This window comes from Pongo abelii, chromosome 16, assembly GCF_028885655.2.
Source record: "Pongo abelii isolate AG06213 chromosome 16, NHGRI_mPonAbe1-v2.0_pri, whole genome shotgun sequence".
Lineage (NCBI taxonomy): Eukaryota > Metazoa > Chordata > Mammalia > Primates > Hominidae > Pongo > Pongo abelii.
The window spans coordinates 45391978-45412134 of record NC_072001.2 but is presented as its reverse complement, the minus strand read 5'-3'; the positions used below and the strand labels follow the sequence as shown (position 1 = coordinate 45412134).

Here is a 20157-nt window from a genome sequence, read left to right as displayed (position 1 = left end):
CAGGCTGGGCACGGTGGCTCATGCCTGTAATCCCAACACTTTGGGAGGCCGAGGTGGGTGGATCACAAGGTCAGGAGTTTGAGACCAACCTGGCCAATATGGTGAAACTCCATCTCTACTAAAAATACAAAAATGAGTGGGGCGTGGTGGCGGGTGCCTGTAGTCCCAGCTACTTGGGAGGCTGTGGCAGGAGAATTGCTTGAACCCAGGAGGTGGAGGTTGCAGTGAGCCAAGATTGTGCCATTGCACTCCAGCCTGGACAACAGAGTGAGACTCTGTCTCAAAAAATAAAATAAAATAAATAACAATGTATCAATATTGGTTTGTTAGTTGTGACAAATGTAACATTCTGATGTAAGATTTTTGTTTTTTTTTTTAGACGTAGTTTCAGGCGGAGTTTACAGAGGTTGCAGTGAGCTGAGATAGCACCACTGCAATCCAGCCTGGGCAACAGAGTGAGACTGTGTCTCTAAATAAATAAATAAATAAATAACAGTGTATCAATATTGGTTTGTTAATTGTGACAAATGTAACACACTAATGTAAGTTTTTTGTTTTGCTTTTTTTTTGAGGCTGAGTTTCACTCTTGTTGCTCAAGCTGGAGTGCAGTGGCCCGATTTTGGCTCACTGTAACCTCCACCTCTCGGGTTCAAGTGACTCTCCTGCCTCAGCCTCCTGAGTAGCTGGAATTACAGGTGCTTGCCACCAAGCCCAGCTAATTTTTTTCTTTTTAGTAGAGACGGGGTTTCACCATGTTGGTCACGCCGGTCTTGGAACTCCTGACCTCAGGTGATCCACCTGCCTCAGCCTACCAAAGTGTTGGGATTACAGGCATGAGCCACCATGCCTGACCAACCTGGATAATTTTTAATTTTTTTGTGGATACACGAATTTTGCTGTGTTGACCAGCCTGGTCTTGAATTCCTGGCTTCAAGCCATCCTCCCAAAGTGCTGGGATTACAGATGTGAGCCACTGACCTGGCCAAATGAAAGATGTTAATATGGGAAACTAGATGTGGGGTATATGGAAACTATACTATCTCTATCTTTGCCACTTTTCTATAAATCTAAAACAATTCTAAAATAAAATGTTTATTAAAAAGTACTAAAAAATATGGGATGCCATTAAAGCAGTGCTTACAGAGAGGTTTGTGGGTTTAAATATATTTATTGGAAAAGAAAGAAGGCCTAAAGACTTGACCTCAAGTTCTACCTTAAGAAGCTAGTAAATGAAGAACAAAATAAACCCAATGTATGTAAAATGAAAGGTAATAAAGACAGCAGTAGAAATTAAAGAAATAGAAAAAGACAATGGACAAAATTGGTTCTTTGAAAAGATTAATAATATTAACAAACCCATAGATAGACTGATAAAGAAAAATACAGTTGACCCTTGAACAGCTCAAGGGTTGGGGGGACTGATACCCTGTGAAGTCAATAATCCATCTATAGCTTTTGATTTCCCCGAAACCTAACTACTAATAGTTTATCGTTGACCAGCAGCCTTACTGATAACATGAGTTAATTAACACATATTTTGCATGTTATATATGTTGTGTACTGTATCCTTAAAGTAAGCTAGAGAAAAGAAGATATTATTAAGGAAATCTTAAGGAAGAGAAAGTATACAGTTGACCCTTGAATCGCACAGGTTTGCAGTTCGCAGGTCCACTTATACACAGATTTTTCTCTGCCTCTGCTACCCCTGAGACAGCAAGACCAAGCCCTCCCCTGCTTCCTCCTCAGTGTACTCAATGTGAAGACTGAGGATGAAGACCTTTATGATGATCCACTTTATGAATATATACATATACAAAATGGATAAAGATTACTAAATGTACTGTTAACAATGAGATGAAGCTGGGCGTGGTGGCTCACACCTGTAATCCCAGCACTTTGGGAGGCCGAGGCTGGTGGATCACCTGAGGTCAGTTCTCGATCAGCCTGGCCAACATGGTGAAACCCAGTGTAAGGTGGCTAAAGTGAGGATGGCAGTAGGTTTGGATTCCTTGTTTACTTACTTGTAGTTTGTCACTTCTCAGTCACCTTGGTTGAGATCACAGAGTTGGATTGTTTGTATTTCCTTGGCTTCTAGTCTTTGTCAAGGCCTTTAAAAAGAGCAGTGGTTCCCATCTAGAAGACTGGGCTAATTACAGTATTTCAGAAAGCTTAATGGAATTTATGTATTTACCCAATTTAAGAATATATAAACTAAAGTTACTTTGCCTGGAATCATGTCACCTCAGGGTTTAAATACTAAATCTTCCTTATCGATTGAATACTTTGCTGGCAGTTATATTTTGACTTTTTCAGAAAATGAAAATGAGTATTCTTAATACATGCAGATTAGAAATAAGCTTGTGAAAGGAAAAAATAACTAAAAAGAGGGAGAATTTGGTTAAAAGGTTGATATAGAGTATTTCTATTATACTGTATGGCTTTATTTTTTTATCCATTTACTAGGGGTTGATGTTGGCTTTGTCAAATAAAAGTACAGTTTGTATTTTAGTGCTTGGTTTTCAACCAAGTGAATATATAAAAACTCCACAGTAACTGCTATAATTTCTACCAGAGAGTCACACTCTTTTACTGACTTAATTGCTTCTAAGTTTCTTGTTCCTGTTTTGCTTTGGTGGTTAATAACTGGAAGCACAATTTAAAACATTTCTGGATGTATCTTTACCAATTTCTCCAACCCTTAGAATAGTGCTTAGTGCTCAATAAATGTTTGTTGAATGAAGTAACAAAATAACGCATGTAAGTAATAATTAAAGTTGAAGTAGATGTTACATTGTAAAGCAGTTAGAAGTAGTATGCTATAGCACTTAACATTTCTGTTTGAGATTTAAGAGATTATTAGTAATATGGAAAGTATAAATAATACTGTACCTATCCACAAAGGTATATTTCTTTGTTTTGGTAGCTAATTGACATTCAGCTTTCTTAAATGTCCATATTTTTACCCCATAATCTTACTTTAGTGTTTTGAATTTTATTTTTTATTTTTATTTTTTGAGACAGAGTCTCGCTGTGTTGCCCAGGCTGGAGTGCAGGGGCATCATCTCGGCTCACTACAACCTCCGCCTCCTGGGTTCAAGCGATTCTCCTGCCTCAGCCTCCCGAGTAGCTGGGATTACAGGCACGTGCCACCATACCCAGCTAATTTTTGTATTTTTAATAGAGACATGTTGGCCAGGCTGGTCTTGAACTCCTGACCTCAAGTTATCCACCCACCTCGGCCTCCTGGGATTATAGGCATGAGCCACCATGCCTCCTGGGAATATAGGCATGAGCCACCATGCCTGGCTTGAACTTTATTATTGAATAAAATTATTTAGGCGTTCAATAATATTATGAAGTGGGTTGCATGGCAAGAAAACTGCCGAGTAATCAGAGGAGTGGAGAACCTTAGGCCTCTTTCATTGGTCATTCTGCCATATTATCTAGGAGTTACAGATTAAACTATGGTAGTTTGTAACCTCATTATGTCGCAGTTTTAAAATCTCCTAAGGAATGTACCCCAGATGAGGAAGCAGATCTATTAGAGCTTGATGTTTTCTGTAGAGGAAGGAACAATGCTGCTTGGGAAGTAGATTTAAAATTTCATATAGAGCATCTCTAGCAGGGACTTGAGGAAAGTGTGCTAGTGCTAGAGGATTATGAAAGAGTAAACCATTGTTGAGTCTTAATTTAAACCCCTGGTATTTTCTTTCTTTTATTTTTTATTTTTATTTTTATTTTTTTTTTATAGAGAGCCTCACTCTTGCCCAGGGTGAAGTACAGTGGCACAATCATAGCTCATTATAACCTCAAACTCCTAAGCTCAAGGAATCCTCCTTGCTGTGCCTCCCAAGTAGCTGGGATTACAGGCATGAGCCATAGTACCCAGCTAATTCTTTCATTTTTTGTAGAGACACTATGTTGCCCAGACTGGTGTTGAACTCCTGTCCTCAAGTGACCCTACCACCTCAGCCTCCCAAAGTGCTGTGATTACAGGTGTGAGCCACTGTGCCTGGCCTCAAACCCTAGTATTTACTCAGCTCAGTTACTAAACTCACATTTAGTAACCCAAGATGGATAGTTCCATTTGGAATAATCAACAAATACTTTTGAATTGCCTACGATATGTCATATACTGTTCTAAGTGCTAGACCGAACTATACTAGTGAACAAAATATGCAAAGTCCTTTTTCTCATGGAATTTAAATTTTAATTGGCAGAGACAGAATAACACATACTATGTCAGGTAGTAAAAGATAATGTTCAAGATATCGCTTGTTCATAAACTATTCCAAAATTTCCTGGCTTAAAACAACTCTTGTATTGTGTCTCACAATTCTCTGGGTTGAAGAGGGCTTGTCTGGATGGTGTATGTATTGGTCTCACTTGCGGGTCTCTCATTGGTGGCTGGACCTGGAGCCCCCAAGATGGCTCACGCTTCTGGCTGTCAGTTGGTCCTGCTTGTTGTTTGGGTACTCAGTGAGGGCCTCAGTTCTTTTTTTACCTGGCCTTTCCCTGTGGCTTTGGCTTCTCACAGCACGGTGGCTGGCTTTCAAGAGGGAGCGTAACAAGTGGGCAGAGGCAGAAGGTACAGATTTCTGAAAGCCCAGCCTCTTAAGTTATACAGCATCACTTCTGCCACATTTTATTGATCAAAATAGTTCACAGGGAGGGGAAACAGACTCCATCCACCTTTTCATGGATGGTGGCAATATCACATTGCAAAAGAGCACATGGGGTAGCAGATATTGTTGAGGCCTTCTATGGAAACATGATCTACCACAGTGCTATAAAAAATTAAGCAGATTAATAGGGGAATAGAGAAACTGGAACTATGTGGAGAGGTGGGGTGTCAGAAAGTGAAATAGTATGTAGAGGGTCAGGCAGGGCCTCTCCCATAAGGCAATATTTTAGATACCCGATGGAAATGAATGAGTCACGGGAACCATAAGGACTTTTTAAGGAAGAATATTCCAGGCAGAGAACAGAAAATGTAGAGGTGCTAAGGTGGGAGGATCTGTGATGTGAACAAAGAATAGCAACGAGGGGAATGTGAGTGCACTAGAATGATAGAGGAAGAATGGGAGGGCATGCGAATGATTCGGAGAGGAAGAGAGAAACATATTGTAGCCATGGCAAAGACTAGGTTTTCTGTGAGTGAGATGGACGCCATTGGGAAATTCTGAGCAGAGGAATTACATACAGGTTGAGTTCCTTTATCCAAAATGCTTGGGACCAAAAGTGTTGTGGAGTTCAGATTTTTTCGGATCTTGGAATATTTGCATACTTACTGGCTGAACATCCCAAATCGGAACATTCCAAATCTAAACTGCTCCAGTGGGTATGTCCTTTGAGCATCATGTTGACACCCAAAAAGTCTCTGGTTTTGGATCATTTCAGATTTCAGATTTTTAGATTTGGAATGTTCAACCTGTATATGTTCTAACTTAAACTTTTTTTTTTTTTTTTTTTTTTTTTAAAGACGGAGTCTTGCTCTGTTGCCAAGGCTGGAGTGCAGTAGTGCAATCTCGGCTCACTGCAACCTCCGCTCCCGGGTTCAAGCAATTCTGCCTTAGCCTCCTGAGTAGCTGGTATTACAGGCACCTGCCACCAAGCCCAGCTAATTTTTGTATTTTTAGTAGAGACGGGGTTTCACCATGTTGGCCAGGCCGGTCTCTAACTCCTGACCTCGTGATCTGCCCGCCTCGGCCTCCCAAAATGCTGGGATTACAGGCGTGAGCCACTACGCCTGTCCATTCTGAATTAAACTTTAAAAGAATCTTATTCTAAGAATCTTTGGCTACTCTCAAAACACTGTTTTGAGAATCAGCTGTGAGAGGACAAGAGCAGAAGGAAGGAGCCGTTTCAGTAGTAGGGTAATGCCATGTGGGATGATAGGTGTGCTGGGTGGTGAGAAGTGTTGGAATTTGGCTATATATCAAGGTAGGTCTGACAATTTCCTAATGAGGGTGGATATGGGGTGAAAAAGAAAGATCAAGGATGGCTCCCAAAATGTTTACCGTATGCTCCCAAAATGTTTACCTGGAAACAGAAAGACTGGGGGAGGAGCAAGGTGGAGGTGAGGAAGATAAGACTTGTAATTTTGGTTATATGAAGATGAATGTAAGAAGGTATCTGAGGAGAAAAGGTTACTAAATGTTACTTCCTCATTGCAGGTGTGGCGCTGAGTGCTTCAGATCTGGTCACTATGGTACGAGAACGAAAATGCATATTGTGCCACATCGTGTACAGCTCAAAAAAGGTAATAATGGAAGAGGGAGAATCTGAGGCTTTATGACTATTTTTTAAAGAGACATGTTATTAATAGATGTTATTAATATTAATAGACATACGTATTAATAGGAAAAGCTTTGACAATGTCTTATTTATGCTTCTTTTCTTTCCTAAACCATAGTCTCATTCCACTGGTTTCTTTCTCGTTACTGCCTCCTAAAGCCAGTACCTGTATTATTAAACTTCTGTCCATCCAGAATTTGAGGGTATTCATAACTAGATGACACAGAGAAATTTAGTAACCAGTTATAGGGAAGATACCTTAAAATTCCAAGGTTATTTGAAGTTATACTGCTTTCTGCAATTTTAAAATCATGTACTTTTTGATTAGCTAAGGATATAGCATTTATTATATGTACCTACAATTTGTTTATGCCTATGCTTGTGAAAAGTGCAGCACAGCAGAAATGGTATTAACAATATCCTAGATGTCCACAAGGTGGGGATGTTGCTCAAAGTAAAACTTTTTTTTTTTAAATGGAGTCTTATTCTGTTGCCCAGGCTGGAGTGCAGTGGTGCAATCTCAGCTCACTGCAACCTCTGCCTCCCCAGTTCAAGTGATTCTCCTGCCTCAGCCTCCCAAGTAACTGGGATTACAGGCATGTGCCGCTGGGCGTGGCTGATTTTTGTAGACAGGGTTTCACCATGTTGCCCAGGCTGGTCTTGAACTCCTGACCACAGGTTATTCACCTGCCTCGGGCCTGTCAAAGTGCTAGGATTACAGGCATCAGCCACTGTGCCCGGCCAAAACATCTTTTTAGTACCTAAAATTGGCTGCAATTTGTGTCACTTTTTGCCTTTACCTGCCTTTATCATTTGCTTTCAGAGTAGTGCTGCTGGTTTAAATACTGAGGAATTTATTCTCTTTGCTTCTAAGATGCTCTTGATTGTCACTGGAAATTCAGAGAACTGGGAGGATCATGGGCTAGGTTAGCCAGGGAAGTGTGAGTGGAAGTGGTAAACTTTGAAAAGTGTCTAGAGTAACGATGGTTTAAGAGAAATGAGGAAGAGATATTTTAGGTAGGAGAACAACATGTACAGAGACAAATGGAATGGAGTATGACAGTTCTAGGAGTTGGCAAGAAGGCTCATCTGATTAAAACAGTTTTGCCTTGGGAATAGCAGGACTGTAATTTGTAATTAAGTGAAGATAGTTGATAAACAGTGTTGGATGCCAGATTGAAGGGTCGATTATGATCCACCAAGTAGACTTGGATGGATACTATTTTTTTTCTATCTAGATTTCTGTTAGTGATGGAAAAATTAGTGAGATTTAAAAATCATGTTTAATACTATACCTGCTACTGTTTACAAAAATAAAAGAATGCTCTTCTGGTTTTAAAAATTTGATGAAGGTTTATACAAATTGTCAATAAGTCAGAATTCCTTATGACTACTTTCACGTTGGACAGAGGTAGGGAGAAGACGTGAGATGGATAGGCTGCTGCTCAGAGATGTGATATCGGAGTTTCATAGAACAGCAGCCCTATTTTGTGATACCATGATTTTGTGATTTTGCCATTTTAAATCTTTCTGGCTCTTCTACTCTGGTTTCAAACATACTTTTATCTCTTCATACTTTTCCATGATCATAATGAAGTTAAATGAAGGGCTAGAATTATCTACTCTGCCCTAGGAAAAGCTGATTGTAGTTTTATTTATTTTCCTTTTTTTTTAAAAAAAGGAAAGCTGGTTGTAGTTTTCATTTTTATTTTTATTTTTTGCCTTTTTATTTTTTTTTAAAGCAAGGGAATGGCCTGCTTTAAGTGAGCGGTATGATTTAAGAAAATAACAAAATGGGTTAGTTGGAAGGGATAACTGATACTTATTTTCAGATAGGACTATGAACAAGTGGTGTTGAAGCTGTGCTTGTCTCCAATTTCCCAAACTAGTGTAACTCTGGTTTCTCCAAATAAACTATGGAGGAGAAAAGGTTCTAAGTGACTTGAGTATGGGGAAAAGCTGTGCAAGGTATCCCTGAGTATCCTGAGGCCCATTAACATATAAAATACTGAGAAGCCCTGGAGTTAAATATATGTGTAATTAATAGAGATGGAGTCTCACTATGTTGCCCAGCTGGTCTTGAACTCCTGGCGTCAAGTGTGAGCCACTATACTTGGTCATATTTTTTGTATTATTCAATGTTTTCCACATGTGTTTAACCATGAGTCCCCCCCCCCTCCAACCAACCCAGCCTTTAAAAATATAATACTGATTAATATACAAGGCCTAAATAGAAGCCTAATACATGAGAAGGAATGCATTTGGGGCTATTACCTTAATCCTGTGCCTGTGGATCTTTTTTCTTTTCTTTCTTTCTTTTTTTATTTTTTGTTGTTGTTGTTTTGTTTCGTTTTGAGACAGGGTCTTACCCTGCTGTCTAGGCTGGAGTGCAGTGGAGCCATCTCAGCTCACTGCAACCTCTGTGTCCCAGGCTCAGGTGATGCTCCCGTCTCAGCCTCCTGAGTAGCTGGGACTACAGGCATGTGCCACTACGTTCAGCTATTTTTTAATTTAAAAATTTTTTTTGTAGGGATGAGGTCTTACTAGGTTGCCCACACTGATCTTGAACTCCTAGGCTCAAGTGATCCTTCCACTTCGACCTCCCAAAGTACTGGGCTTACAGGTGTGAGCCACCATGTCTGGCTGAATTTTTTCTAATGATTTTTGAAAGCTCAGTTGTCTCACTGTTTGCATTCATTCCTTGGAGCAGGATGGGAGAAGGTTTTGCATGTAAATTTAGGACAAGATTAGTGAAGTGTTTTTAAAAAAAAGTCACATTAAAACTATTAGTGGGTGATAACATTTTTATAGTAAGAAGAATCAGTTTTTTTGTCAGACAAACCCATTTCAATGAATGCTGTTTTGGTCAGGAATGGTTTTGTTGTAAGGAACAGAACTCACTTAAATTTAGCTCAAGTAAAGGGGATTAGGCACATTGGTAAGCATCTAAATCAAGGAAGAATTGAATAACAGGAAGCATAAGGACTTTTTTTTAGACGGTGTTTTGCTCTTGTCACCCAGGCTGGAGTGCAATGGTGTGACCTTGGCTCATTGCAACCTCCACTCCTGGGTTCAAGTGATTCTGCTGCTTCAGCCTCCTGAGTAGCTGGGATTATAGGCATGTGCCACCACGCCCAGCTAATTTGTATTTTTAGTAGAGACGGGGTTTCACCATGTTGGTCAGGCTGGTCTCGAACTCCTGACCTCCGGTGATCCACCCGCCTCGGTCTCCCAAAGTGCTGGGATTACAGGCATGAGCCACCGCGCCCCACCGAAGATGTGTATATTAATGGGTTTTTCATTCTGTTCTGTCACTAACTTGTCTAGTTTTCAGGTCCACAAATGTTAATTTTAGTTAGTGGCCAATCAGTTGTGGCTAGAAGAGGTAATGTGTAAAGCTACTCTCCCCTTATTTATTTATTTATTTTTTTTGAGATGGAGTCTTGCTCTGTCTCCAGGCTGGAGTGCAATGGCGCGATCTCGGCTCACTGCAACCTCCGCCTCCTGGGTTCAAGTGATTCTCCTGCCTCAGCCTTCTGAGTAGCTGGGATTAAAGGCACGCGCTGCCACGCCCGGCTAATTTTTGTACTTTTAGTAGAGATGGGGTATCACCATGTTGGTCAGGCTGGTCGCGAACTCCTGACCTTGTGATCCGCCCACCTCGGCCTCCGAAAGTGCTGGGATTATAGGCGTGAGCCACCGCACCCGGCCTACTCTCTCCTTATGAAGCATCTGTAGAGATAGGAAGGAAAGGATGGTCATCTTCAGTAAAATTGCCATTTAAAAGAAGGGTTTTGGCCGGGCACAGTGGCTCACGCCTGTAATCCCAGAACTTTGGGAGGCTGAGGCGGGTGGATCACCTGAGGTCAGGAGTTCAAGACCAGCCTGGCCAACATGGTGAAACCCCATCTCTACTAAAAATACAAAAAATTAGCTGGGCATAGTGGCGCATGTCTGTAATCGAGGCTACTCAGGAGGCTGAGGCAGGAGAATCTCTTGAAACCCTGGAGGCAGAGGTTGCGGTGAGCCGAGATCAAGCTACTGCTCTCCAGCCTGGGCAACAGAGCGAGACTCTGTCTCAAAAAAAAAAAAAAAAAGAAGAAGTGTTTTGAATCACAACCCTGTTTATCACACTATAGTAGATAACTTTAAGTAACAGTGAGTTGTGTTGTATTGTTTTTGACAAATGAACTGTATATAATGAAAAATCTCAATGCACCAAATGCTTACAGTGTGACATGGTGTTTGAAACATTAGCTTTGGTGTCAGATCTGTCTGGGTTTGAATCCCACTTTGACCACTTGATTATTTGTTACTCTGAGACGGCAAGACTAAATATTTTGTTTGTTTGTTTGTTTGTTTTTTGAGACAGAGTCTCACTCTTGTTGCCCAGGCTGGAGTGCAGTGGCGTGATACCGGCTCACTGCAACCTCTGCCTTCCCAGGTTCAAGCGATTCTCCTGCCTTAGCCTTCCAAGTAGCTGGGATTACAGGCGTTCACCACCAGCCCAGCTAGTGGTTTTTTTTTTTTTTTTTTTGTATTTTGTATTTTTAGTAGAGATGGGGTTTCACCATGTTGGCTAGGCTGGCCTCAAACTCCTGACCTCATGATCCGCCCGCCTCAGCCTCCCAAAGTGCTGGGATTACAGGCATGAGCCACTGTGCCCGGCCAAGACTGAATATTTTCACACTTAACCTTCAATGCCTAGCTCTATTCTTGGCGTATAATAAGAACTTGATAAATATTTGGTGAATGAACGAGTTAACTTCTCTGCATTCTTCAGCATGAAGTTAATCATACTCCCTCGGCAGTATTTTGCAGTTCAAGTGGGAAAATGTTTGAGGGACTTCACATGGAATGCAGTAAATAGCAATAACACAACAAGTGTAGTAGCCCTTTATAATTATATATGTGAACAGCCATTCTTTAATTATGGCATACTGGCTGTATATACTGTAGAGTGACAAAGGGATAGACATTTATAGCTTTTTGAGTTTTGTGTATGTGTACATGTGTGCATGTTTTTTTCTTTTTTCTTTTTTTGAGACGAAGTCTCGTTCTGTTGCCAGGCTGGAGTACAGTGGCACAATCTCGGCTCACTGCAGCCTCTGCCTCCCAGGTTCAAGCGATTCTCCTGCCTCAGCCTCCTGAGTAGCTAGGACTATAGGCACGCACCACCACACCCAGCTAATTTTTGTATTTTTAGTAGAGATGGGGTTTCATCATGTTGGCCAGGATGGTCTCGATCTCCTGACTTCGTGATCTGCCCACCTCGGCCTCCCAAAGTGCTGGGATTACAGGCATGAGCCACCGCGCCCAGCCGTGTGCATGTTTTTAAGTGGCAGCTTTCCCACATATTTTCTTCCCTCTAAGGATGGGAAGAAGGGAACCTACTATAAATGTTCAAACTTTTCATTGGAACCAAACAAATCCACTGGGGAACTGAGGGAGTGGACAGTGAAGATAAAGGATTGATTAAGCTGCTATGTTCAAAGTATTTTTTTAAAACTTTCTTATCTAGCATAGAGAGGCTCTGTTATGTTTGTAACTCCTATCTAGGATTGATGTATCCATCTATATTCATTCAACAAATGCTTATTGATGACTATATGCTAGGCCCTGTCCAAGACATGGGTAAAGTAAGAGTTGTAGCTTACTCTTGAGAAACTATGGATAAAGGAAGCCAAATAGTTGAAAAGTTGAGTGATTTGAAAGGTTTTTTTAAAATGAACTTTAGTAAATTCTTTGTAATGGGATAGAATTTAACCTACTTAGTTTGCTCTTAAGTCTTTTGCTTCCTAAAGATAATACTTTCTAATCTTTTTGGAAAGCCACTTAAATACGTCTTTTTAAGAATTCTTTTTATTTAAACATGAAATATATTAAAAAACAGTCAATTGTTAAGGAACTGATTTCAGTATTAAATTGAGAATAACCACAAACACATTTTGACATAAGGAGTTTGAGCACCAATTTTTGATTGAGTAGGAACAGAGGAGTTTTTTTTTTCCAAAGCAATCCTGCTTAGTTTTAATCTACTTTCTTTAATTTTGAAGGAGATGGACGAACACATGCGGAGCATGTTGCATCACAGGGAACTTGAGAACCTCAAGGGCAGGTATGGGAACGGCTCTCTTCCATAAGTTTGTGAATGTGGGTGGATCTGAGTGAAGATGGTGACTGTCAGTTTGTTTTGCAGTAATCCATCATAAGCAAATGTTGTCTTATGGCGTAGAACAACCTTTTAGAATTAATACCAAGTATAGTAGATTTTTGGCATTCAAAAGGGATAAACTCTGATACCTTTCGGCATCTCAAATGTGTGAATTCACAGCAGCCCTATCAAGTAGATTACAAGAAAGGTGAGTTGGGATGAGCTAACTCTCTCATTAGTAAGCTTTCTCATTCCTACGTGCTAGCCTTGCAACTAGGACATTTTGTATTTTTACTTCAGCAGTGTTACGAATTACCGCATGCCGTAAACATTTAGTATTGCTGGAATTGTCTGAGACATCCAAAGTCTGCTAGATAGCACTGAATCTCATTGGTATAAACAAAATTGAAATATAAACCTTAAATGTATGTAAGAATGCTGGCCAGGTGCAGTGGCTCACGCCTGTAATCCCAACACTTTGGGAGCCCAGGGTGGAAGGATTACTTGAGCCCAGGAATTTGAGACCAGCCTGGGCAACGTAGAAAGACCTTGTCTCTACAAATAAAGAAATTAGGTGGGTGTGGCAGCTAATAGCCTGTGGTCCCAGCTATTTGGGAGGCTAAGGTTGGGAGGATCACTTGAGCTTAGGTAGGTCTGGGCTACAGTGAGCTGTGATTGCGCCACTGCCCTCCAGCCTGGGTGACACAGTGAGACCCTGTCTCAAAAAAAAAGAAGAATGCTATTCTGTGATTTGAAGCTTGAGATGTTTAAGGAAAGGAAATCTAATAAGTGGACACCTTTAAAAAATGAAATGTAGGCTGGGTGCAGTGGCTCATGCCTGTAATCCCAGCATTTTGGAAAACTGAGCCAGGCAGATTTCTTGAGCCCAGGAGTTCAAGACCAACCTGGACAACATGGGGAAACCCCATTGTATTAGTCTATTCTGACGCTGCTAATAAAGACATACCCGAGACTGGTTAATTTATAAAGGAGAGAGGTTTAATTGACTCACAGTTCCACGTGGCTAGGGAGGCCTCATAATCATGGCGGAAGGTGAATGAGGAGCAGAGTTACGTCTTACATGGCAGCAGGCAAGAGAGCTTGTGCAGGGGAATTCCCATTTATAAAACCATCAGATCTCCTGAGACTTATTCACTACCATGAGAACAGTATGGGGGAAACTGCCCCTATGATTCAGTTATCTCCACCTGGCCCTACCCTTGACATGTGGGGATTATTGCAATTCAAGGTGAGATTTGGGTGGGGACACAGCCAAACCATATCACCTGTCTCTATCCCCTGCCCCACAAAAAACCCCCAAAATTAGCTGGGCATGGTGGTGTGTGCCTGTAGTCCCAGCTACTCATCAGCCTGAGGTGGGAGGATGCTTGAGCCTGGGAGGTGGAGGTTGCAGTGAGCCAAGATCACACCACCACACTCCAGCCTGGTGACAGAGCCAGACTCTGTCTCAAAAAAAAAAAAAAAAAAACAAAAGGAGCATGTGTGTATATTCCATGTCTTTTGTCTATTTGTGATTCCTTTTTTGATGTATTTGACTTCTGTCAATTTGAAGTTTGGAAACAGGATAGATGGAGAAACATTGGGAACCTAGGAAATAGGAATTATATCTTATCCCATGAATAATAGTTACAAGTTTGTGTGTTTTTTTTTTTTTTTTTGAGATGGAGTCTCACTCTGTTGCCCAGGTTAGAGTGCAGTGGTGCCATCTCAGCTCACTGCAACCTCCGCCTCCCGGGTTCAAGCGATTCTCCTGCTTCACCCTCCTGAGTAGCTGGGATTACAGGCGTGCGCCACCACGCCCAGCTAATTTTAGTAATTTTAGTAGAGACAGGGTTTCACCATGTTGGTCAGACTGATCTTGAACTCCTGACCTTGTGATCTGCCCGCCTCAGCCTCCCAAAGTGCTGGGATTACAGGCATGAGCCACCGTGCCTGGCCAATAGTTACAAGTTTTGATCAGGTTGTCAACCTAGGTCATTTGAAATTTATTTTTTTATGACCTACAGTTTAAGATTCTGTGGGCAAATTAATGCGTTATTAAACTTTCAGCATCTCTTTAGCCTATTAGTGGAATTTTTCCCTGCCCCCAGTCTCTTATTGTGTGAAGGTTAGGTCTTAGCGCAATATAAAGGAGACTGTCACTCAATTTTAGTATGGGAGCCCTTATTATTTTTAATATATACTTTTTTGAGACAGGGTCTCACTCACTCTGTCACCAGGCTGGGGTGCCATGGCATGATCACAGCTGACTGCAACCTCGAACTCCTGGGCTCAAACAATCCTCCCACCTCAGCTTGCTATGTAGCTGGGACTACAGGTGTGTGCCGCCACACCCTTTTGGCTTTTATTTTTGGCTTTTATTTTTTGTAAAGGCAGGGTTCCACTCTGTCTTTCATTTGGCCTTTATTTTTTGTAAAGACAGGGTTCCACTCTGTTGCTCAGGGTGGTCTTGAATTCCTGGGCTCTAGCTGATCCTCCTACCTCTGCCTTCCAAAGTGGTGGGACTACAGGCATGAGCCACTCTGCGTGGCCAGAGCCCTTATCATAATACCTTGAATATATATGATCTCTACGTCATTAACATTCAAAATCTATGAAATGCAGTCAACTTTTGATTACGTGGAGTATTTTACTTCAAAATCCCATTTTCAACAGACTTCCTTCTAGAGTTCATTTTATTATGGGTTACTTACCTGCCACCCGACCCATATGCACTACATCATTAAACAAAACAAACGAGGTCAGTAAATCTAGTCTGTAGGAGAGAAGCCCATTGCATTCAAAGATTAATGCCTCATTTATTTTGGACATCACTAATCAGCCATTTAAAACATTTTTAAAAGTTTGGGCCGGCCACGGTGCTCGTGCCTATAATCCCAGCACTTTGAGAGGCTAAGACAGGAGGATCACTTGAGCCCAGGAGTTCGAGACCAACCTGGGCAACATAGTGGGACTCCTGTCTCTACAAAAAAAACGAAAAACAAAACAAAAAAAAGCCAGGTCTGGTGGGTTGCACCTGTAGTCCAGCTACTAAGGAGGCTGAGGCAGGAGGATCCTTTGAGCCCAGGAGTTTGAGGCTGCAGTGAGCTATGATTGTGCCACTGCACTCCAGCCTGGGCGACAGTGAGACCCTGTCAAAACAAAACCAAGTTTGGTCACATAAGACTCATGTTTATAATCAATACAGAATCATAAAAAGTTGTTTAAAAAGTAAAAGTCTTCTCTCCACCCCCATTTCCCCTCTAAATCCTATTTCTGTCTTAGAGGAGACTCAATGGTTGGTGTGTATCCTATCCAGACCTCTTTGTATGTATTTACATACTTATTTATTTATTTATTTATTGAGACGGAGTTTCACACTTGTAGCCCAAGCTGGAGTGCAATGGTGTGATCTCGGCTCACTGCAACCTCTGCCTCCCTGGTTCAAGCGATTCTCCTGCCTCAGCCTCCCAAGTAGCTGGGATTATAGGCACGCGCAACTACGCTGGCTAATTTTTTGTCTTTTTAGTAGAAACTGGGTTTTGCCATGTTGACCAGGCTGGTCTTGAACTCCTGACCTCAGGTGATCCACCTGCCTCGGACTCCCAAAGTGCTGGGATTACAGGCGTGAGCCACCGCGCCTGGCCTATACATTTATATTTATAGATACACATTTTGTTTTGTGATGTTAACGAACCACATTGTCATTTATGTTTTGTTCTGTAATGTGTTCTTTTCCACCCATGCAACTACACTGTGCTATGGAGATTTTATCTACCATTTAAAATTATTTGGATCACAGTAAAATAATTAGGAAAAAGGCACTAAAAGCCTCCCTGAGCTGCCAATAGAAATGTCAGGTTTCGCACCCTAACTCATTTTCTTTAGAGGGTAGCCTTTAATACTTATTTACTCACATATTGGATATAGTGTTCCTGACCTGTAACAAATTATGTTACATATAACAGAGAAGACAAACAGGTAGCAAGAAAAAACAGCTTACAAAATTATAGAAAACCCCATAAAATCTCAAAAATTGTTTACTGACTTGGAGCATTTACTGTAAGGACGGTCTTCAGCAGCTTGTACCATCAGGACAAATAATTATCAGTCATTATTTCTTTACCCTGTTATCCTGAGTTTGTGATTATTTCCTCTGGATTTCATTTTTAACTACTGGGTTTCTGACACTGAGACTTTCTTTTTCTCTTTATAGTTGTGTCTACAGTTTTTGGTTGTGATCTGGTTAAGAATTGCAAAGTACGTGTTATTTAGGCTTTGCATGCAAGCTTGAATAAGCAATAAGTAACTGGTCTTACTTGGTTCATGGCTGTGGACATGTGAAACATTTCCCTATTTTTTCCTAATATACTTCTTCAGAAGTGTGGGCCATAAGTAACATCTCCAGCTAGAGACTATTAAAAAGGCACAAACCTTTATTTATTCAGCAGCTGTTGTCGGGTAGTTAGAGCAAGCTTAATAAAGAAAAGCTTATGGAGAGAGTATCTTAAGACTTTGTGTTTCACACATGAGAGGAAATTGTGTGGTAACAGGATGAAGCTAATTTAGGCCCTCCTTTAAATGCCCTAAGGAAAATTATTGCCTTTGCTAGCCAAGGAGCAAAGCTGTACATTTCCCCCATGATTATTTTATTTATTTACACAGTATAGTAAGTATTTTAACTGATTGTTAATAAATAATTATCAAGTAACATCATTAAAATATTAATTTGCTATTAGGCTTTTAAAACATGGTTTCCCAAACACTATATGTTGAAGCATGAATGCCTGTTGTGTAGAGAACAGAGGTAATATGCTTACTCCACACACACTTGAATTTTCAGAAGATGTGGCTAGGTAGAGAAAGAACAGGGTAGTATAACCACATCTCCTGAAAACGCAGATGTGTGTGGAGGTAACCATATTACCCTTACACACTTTTTGAAGTTTCTCTTTTTGAAGTTTCTTATAAAGTTTTTTTTTGAAGTTTCTTGCAAAGTTTCTATTTTAAACTGGATTTTATTTATAAGAAAAATGTTAGGGATTTGGTTTTTGAAAAATTATTTTTAGTTTTAATTTTTTTTTTTTTGAGACGGAATTTTGCTCTTGTTGCCCAGGCTAGAGTGCAATGGTGCAATCTCGGCTCACCGCAACCTCCACCTCCCAGGTTCAAACGATTCTCCTGCCTCAGCCTCCTGAGTAGTTGGGATTACAGGCATGCTCCACCACGCCCAGCTAATTTTGTATTTTTAGTAGAGACGGGGTTTCTCCGTGTTGGTCAGGCTGGTCTTGAACTCCTGACCTCAGGTGATCTGCCCGCCTCGGCCTCCCAAAGTGCTGGGATTACAGGCGTTGGCACCCGGCTAGTGTTAACTTTTATACTGCATTTATTGCATATGCCCTTCTGGGCAGGGTCTCTGATTTGTTCTCTGTCAAATAATTTTGGAACTATGGTTATATTCTTTCTCACTAGGATTGCAAAATGGTTTGAAAATGTTCCACTGTTAAGAATCCAACATATGTTTGTGCTTTGGGGGTTGCAGGGTGTGTGGGTTTACGATTATGGATGTTTATTTTTAACAGTTAAGTTCTGCCTACTTTATACAACATTCCTTAATATTTTGGAAAGTCAGTATTGCTTTCTAGTTGTGTCTTTTAAGAGCGAGGGGTTTTGATAGTTTGAGCATTAGACAGATTCTCTGCATTTTAGAAGTAAGGATAAAATCAGGGATTTTATTTTAAAATACTTTTTAGGGACTATACTGAAGTCCCCAATTGAAGGATGTCCCTGGTACTGCAATATTCAGTTTAGCATTCTATGAGCTTTTAGGTAGAAAAGTAGGCTAAGATATTTTCCATAGTTTTAGAGAGTTTTAAGACAAAAATATTTTCTTTTTTTTTTTTTTTTGAGACCAAGTCTCACTCTGTCACCTAGGCTGGAGTGCAGTGGAGTGATCTCGGCTCACTGCAACCTCCACCTCCAAAGTTCAAGCGATTCTCCTGCCTCAGCCTCCTGAGTAGCTGAGATTACAGGCGCGTGCCACCATGCCTGGCTAATTTTTGTATTTTTTTTTAGTAGAGATGGGGTTTCACCATATTGGCCAGGCTGGTCTCGAACTCCTGACCTCGTGATCCACCCACCTCGGCCTCCCAAAGTGCTGGGATTACAGGCTTGAACCACTGCGCCTGGCCGACAAAAAGATTTTCTAACTGGAAAATTGAGTTGATTGGAATGTTTATAGTGTAAATGAGATATTGTAGATTTGTTATAGTCCTCAGACTGTTCTGATGCTGCCCATTGTGATAGATTTATATAATTAACTTCTTTGTGTGTTGCTTTGAGAAACAGCTTGTTATTAACGTTCAGTTGGAATGAGCTACCATCAATTTAATTGCTTGAGAGAAAAGTATCGGTATCCCTGGTAAACTGGAGAAAGTGGAGGATTATTCTTTTTTCTTTTTTTCTTTTCTTTTTGAGACGGAGTCTCACTCTGTCGCCCAGGCTGGAGTGCAGTGGTGCGATCTCAGCTCACTACAACATCCGCCTCCCGGGTTCAAGTGATTCTCCTACCTCAGCCTCTTGAGTAGCTGGGATTACAGGTGCCCGCCACCATGCCTGGATAATTTTTGTATTTTTAGTAGAGATGGGGTTTTACCAGGTTGGCCGGGGTGGTCTCAAACTCCTGACCTCAGGTGATCCACCCGCCTCGACCTCCCAAAGTGCTGGGATTACAGGTGTGAGCCACCATGACTTTAAATTGAAGCCATTATCACTCTGAAAATCCTAAGGCCAGGCTGGGCGTGGTGGCTCACAGCTGTAATCCCAGAACTTTGGGAGGCCAAGGCAGGTGACTCTCTTGAGCCCACAAGTTCAAGACCAGCCTGGGCAACATGGTGAAACCCTGTCTCCACAAAATACACAAAAAATTAGCCAGGTATGGTAGCGCATGGGTGGGAAAATGAATCACATGAGCCTGGGAAGTTGAGGCTGCAGGGAGCTGTGATCATGCCACTGCACTCCAGTGCCTGGCCGAAGATTATTCTTTAAGTGTATAAATGTAGTAAGTGCAGTTGAAAACCCTCAGTAAAAATAATGTATTTAAGTACCTGTGGAATTAGAATATTGATATTCTGGGTAATCAGGTATTGATATTTTTAGGAAACCTGGCCAGAGCACATTAAAATGAATCTTAAAAATGTCAGTATTTGAGGTTACAAAGTCAAAAAAGAGTGAAAACTTGCAAATTTTCTCAGTTTTTCTGAGCTCTTCTCCATGATCCTTACAAAATAAGGAACAGTGTTTTTTTTTAAACTTACTGGGCATTGTTTGAGTGTTTAGACTTTGTCACCCTAAACAAGAGTGTCTATGCTAAGTATTTACTAGAAGACAGTTTCTGTTACAGGTCACCTGAATATTCATTTAAAAAAAAAAAAAGAAAGAAAATACCTTACCAAAAAACAGCATGTCTAGAATCTAGCTGTTTTTTGGTAAGGTGGTTTTTTTTTTTTTCTTTTGTTTTTTTGAGATGGAGTCTCACTCTGTCGCCCAGGCTGGAGTGCAGTTGTGTAATCTCGGCTCACTGCAACCTTTGCCTCCCGGGTTCAAGCGATTCTCCTGCCTCAGCCTCCCGAATAGCTGGGAATACAGGTGCACACCACCACACCAGGCTAATTTTTGTATTTTTAGTAGTGATGGCGTTTCACCAT

General features: G+C 41.0%; 1 protein-coding gene across 8 annotated transcripts in view; it reads left to right on the top strand.

Annotated features, from left to right (window-relative positions):
• ZNF106 (zinc finger protein 106) overlaps window positions 1–20157 on the top strand; it is a 78213-nt gene that overhangs the window by 12688 nt on the left and 45368 nt on the right. For 5 of the 8 annotated variants that reach the window (XM_054532631.2, XM_024232499.3, XM_024232495.3 and 2 more), the window contains exons 2-3: window positions 6177–6262; window positions 12354–12415. In XM_054532631.2, the coding sequence (XP_054388606.1) occupies window positions 6209–6262; window positions 12354–12415 (116 nt within the window). In that variant the 5' untranslated portion in view covers window positions 6177–6208. Of the gene's footprint in view, window positions 1–6176; window positions 6263–12353; window positions 12416–20157 lie in introns of those variants that run through there. The other 3 variants (XM_054532630.2, XM_024232498.3, XM_024232497.3) reach the window with 1 other exon arrangement.